The sequence below is a fragment of the Silene latifolia genome, chromosome 9, assembly GCF_048544455.1.
Source record: "Silene latifolia isolate original U9 population chromosome 9, ASM4854445v1, whole genome shotgun sequence".
Classification (NCBI taxonomy): Eukaryota; Viridiplantae; Streptophyta; class Magnoliopsida; order Caryophyllales; family Caryophyllaceae; genus Silene; species Silene latifolia.
In genome coordinates, this window is record NC_133534.1 from 142,820,001 (window position 1) to 142,823,464 (window position 3,464).

General features: G+C 38.5%; 1 protein-coding gene across 1 annotated transcript; it reads right to left on the reverse strand.

The window, feature by feature from the left end:
- Positions 1-205: 205 nt before the first annotated feature.
- On the reverse strand, positions 206-3,464 carry LOC141600118 (putative receptor-like protein kinase At5g59700). The gene has a single exon (XM_074420303.1). The coding sequence runs from the start codon at positions 2,886-2,888 to the stop codon at positions 438-440; it is 2,451 nt and encodes an 816-aa protein (XP_074276404.1). The 5' UTR covers positions 2,889-3,464; the 3' UTR covers positions 206-437.

The following is a 3,464-nucleotide window of genomic DNA, read 5'->3' on the forward strand; positions in this document are numbered from 1 at the left end:
GAGGTTAGAGTATGTAAGCTAGATCACATAGTCCGGGACAAAGAGAGTAATATATTGCTTAAAAACAAGGGCGAGCATTAAGAGCAAAATTGATGAACATGGGGAAGTCAAGCAAGGATTTTGATGAAAAAAATACAACCAGTGTGTAGTGAATGTATATTCATATCAACAGTTTCGAAATTTGGAGTTTTGATCACCTTTTGAGTTTAAGTCATCATATAATGATATAAATAGCGAATTTCCAGGCAGAGATCCCCTGCAGTTACTCTTGATTTCTCGTTAATACAAATTAGGCTAAAATGAACAAATCAAATCCCTGTACAACAACAAACACTTCTTCAACTGTGCAATTTGGAAAACCCATGAGACCAACTTCTGAGACCGTTTCCCAGAAGCTCACAACAATTTGAATTCTGTGTAAACGACGAATGACTGTTTCACCCAAGCTCTTGCACTCTCATCTGTGAGAAAACCCGACTCATAGAAGAATTGACAATGTCTTCTGCACTTCCAAAGCTATATTGACTCCCAGAAGGAAGTGTTTGTAGAGGCCGAGTATCATCAACAGGCATCAATACATCTTCAATTGAATCCAATAAGCCTTCATCTTCTTCGAGCTGCAAAGCACAGTCTAAGTTCCACAATACATCTCCCATTGTCGGCCGATCAAGCCCACATTCGGCCAAGCACTTCTCTGCTGTCTCTGTAAACTTCCTCAAAGACTCGGGTTTTATTTGGCCTTCAAGATTTGGGTCAATAATATTCGTCAACTCCCCTTTCTTTTGTAATTTCATTGCCCATTCGACCAAATTCACCTTGTCTCGGGGTTGTGATGGGTCAATTACCGGCCTCCCACATAGGACCTCATACAAGACCACACCAAAGGAGTAAACATCAGACTTTTCAGTTAATTGTTGTCTAATTAGGTACTCCGGGTCTAGGTATCCAAAACTTCCTTTCACGGCCGTGGTGACATGGGTCTTATCTATATCAGGGCCTGCTTTCGACAGACCAAAATCAGCAACCTTGGCCATGAGATTCTCATCAAGCAGTATATTTGCGGTCTTAACATCCCGATGAATGATAGGCTTAGCAGAACCAGTATGAAGATAGTGTAGACCTCTAGCTGATCCAACACATATTTCGAGTCTCTGTTTCCAACTTAGGTTCGGATTATTTGACCCATATAAATGGCTTTTAAGTGTCCCATTTTCCATATACTCGTAAACCAATATCATCTCATTCTGCTCATCACAATATCCAATGAGAGCCACCAGATGACGATGTCGAAAGTGAGATAACATCTCTATTTCAGTTCGGAACTCATTAATACCCTGCTGAGAATCGGGATTTCCTCGTTTAACAGCCACCTTTGTATCATCTTTCAGTACCCCTTTGTATACTTTTCCGAAGCCTCCAACACCAATGACCAAATTTTCACTGAAGTTATCAGTAGCTTCACGCACAGCGGCTAGGGAGAAAATGTTGCCATATTCAGAGGTTGCGTTGCCAGAGACTTTATTACCAAATACATCAAGATGTGCTCTCTTTCTCCTTCTTATAAGCATCACAAACAAAATTATAGCCAAACCCACAAAAACAAACATAATACTAACAAGTATGCCTAGTATAAGACCTGTCTTAGCCTTAGACCTAGACTTTAAAGATTGGATATTAGAATCAGATACATCAAGGCTATCCTTTGAGTTACTAATCTTCATAATCTCCAGCCCATTAAGCAAGGCATTAGGGTACAGTCCGGCTTCATTCGATGGCCCAACGCTCACAGAGAGTGTACTGGTATCACTCTCACTCATAACCACGTCCAAATAATAAGGGGAATTCAACTTATTTGATGTCTGCTTACTGAGATCAAGATGTTTATAAGCATACCAAGAATTAACATAAACATTAAACACCAGTTGACCAGCTGATTTACTAACAATATCACAGAAATGAAACCTAACTAAATATCTAAAACCCGCATCCACATTGAAATACCAAGTGACATTGACATTCAAATTCGGGTCAACTTCAGATTTTAACTTACTGGCAGTGCCATAGACAGAAGGAGGGGCAATTTCCGGGGTGGGACCTCCTTCCCTGGAATAATTAACAGGTTCTGGTTTGGAGACGAAGGTTACAAGATTGGTGTTTTTGAGGAATGGTTCATCAGGAAGCCATTTCCTGAACAAAGTATCATTTTGAGGATTTACAGCAGTATTCCCCATATTAATCCTGAAAGTTGTTTCCAAAGCATGATGCATCAGGTATTGAGTAGAACCAGGCTTGTCAATGGTTGCAACAGTATCAGGAATAAGGTGATCAGGTCCAGAAACAACTTCTAATGCATTTAGAAAGGCAAAGGAGTCATCTGAGGGTTTGAAAGCGATAACTAGCTTATCAGTATTTATATTCAAGTAATACTCTTTAATTACAGGATTAAGATCAGTGACCTGAAAATCCCTTAAAAGAGTGTAATGCTGAAGTGATACAGAAAACTTGGCATTACTTAGATTGTAGTTATTGAATTGAAAGGGAAAGAAATGAAGACGAATCCAATGGCGGCCGTGTTTGGTAATGGAGAAGGTGTAATTTGAGTTAGTAGGAAAGATTTGGGTAGTTTTGTAGAGATTTGGAGAGTTAGAAAATGGGACGGAAGTTGAAGTCGTGTTCGCGGCAACTCTGTGTGGTGCTGAGAGAACAAGAGTGGAGGAGTTGAAGGTAGAATCATCATCATCATCAGACATAAAAATGCGGTTACCAACTGAAACATTAGTGGGTGATCCACAGTTTATGAGATAGTTATCAGATGGATCAAACTGTAAGGAGCATTTTATCAAACAGATGGTGAGCATTATTCGAAGAAGGTTACTCATCATCAACATAAATTCAACCTCAAATCAGCAAACTAATGCAAAACCATACCCAGTTGAATAAACCATTCAATCAACAAACTAACCTCAAGCCCAATTCAAAAAAAATGAAGAAATTTGGAATCTTTATTAACTGAATTCAGTGATTTTTTTTCTTTTTTTCTATAAACGGTAATAAGATATGATATGATATGATATGATATGATATAGACAGGGGAAATGCTTTTTGTACACCTATTGATTGTCTTGGAAGCTTTCTTGGAAATTTCCAACAGAAACACAAGATTGTGGTTTGTAAAGGACCGGAAAACGCGTAGTATTATTTGATTAGGGACAACTAATCAACTTAATACACCAACAATCATGTCGCCCTGTCGGACTCGGAGATATGTAATCTTTTTTTTTAAAGAGTTGGATAGATAAATAACCGTTCCTACAAGACTATAATAATCTAGCTTTCTTGGCAAATATCATGCACAAGAAAGTCATACACAATACTACATTAACGCTACAAGAAATTAAACTAGGAGTAAGAGTTTTTAAAACAAAGGCTTTCTTCAGAGGATTATTAGAGTAGCACACTTCACT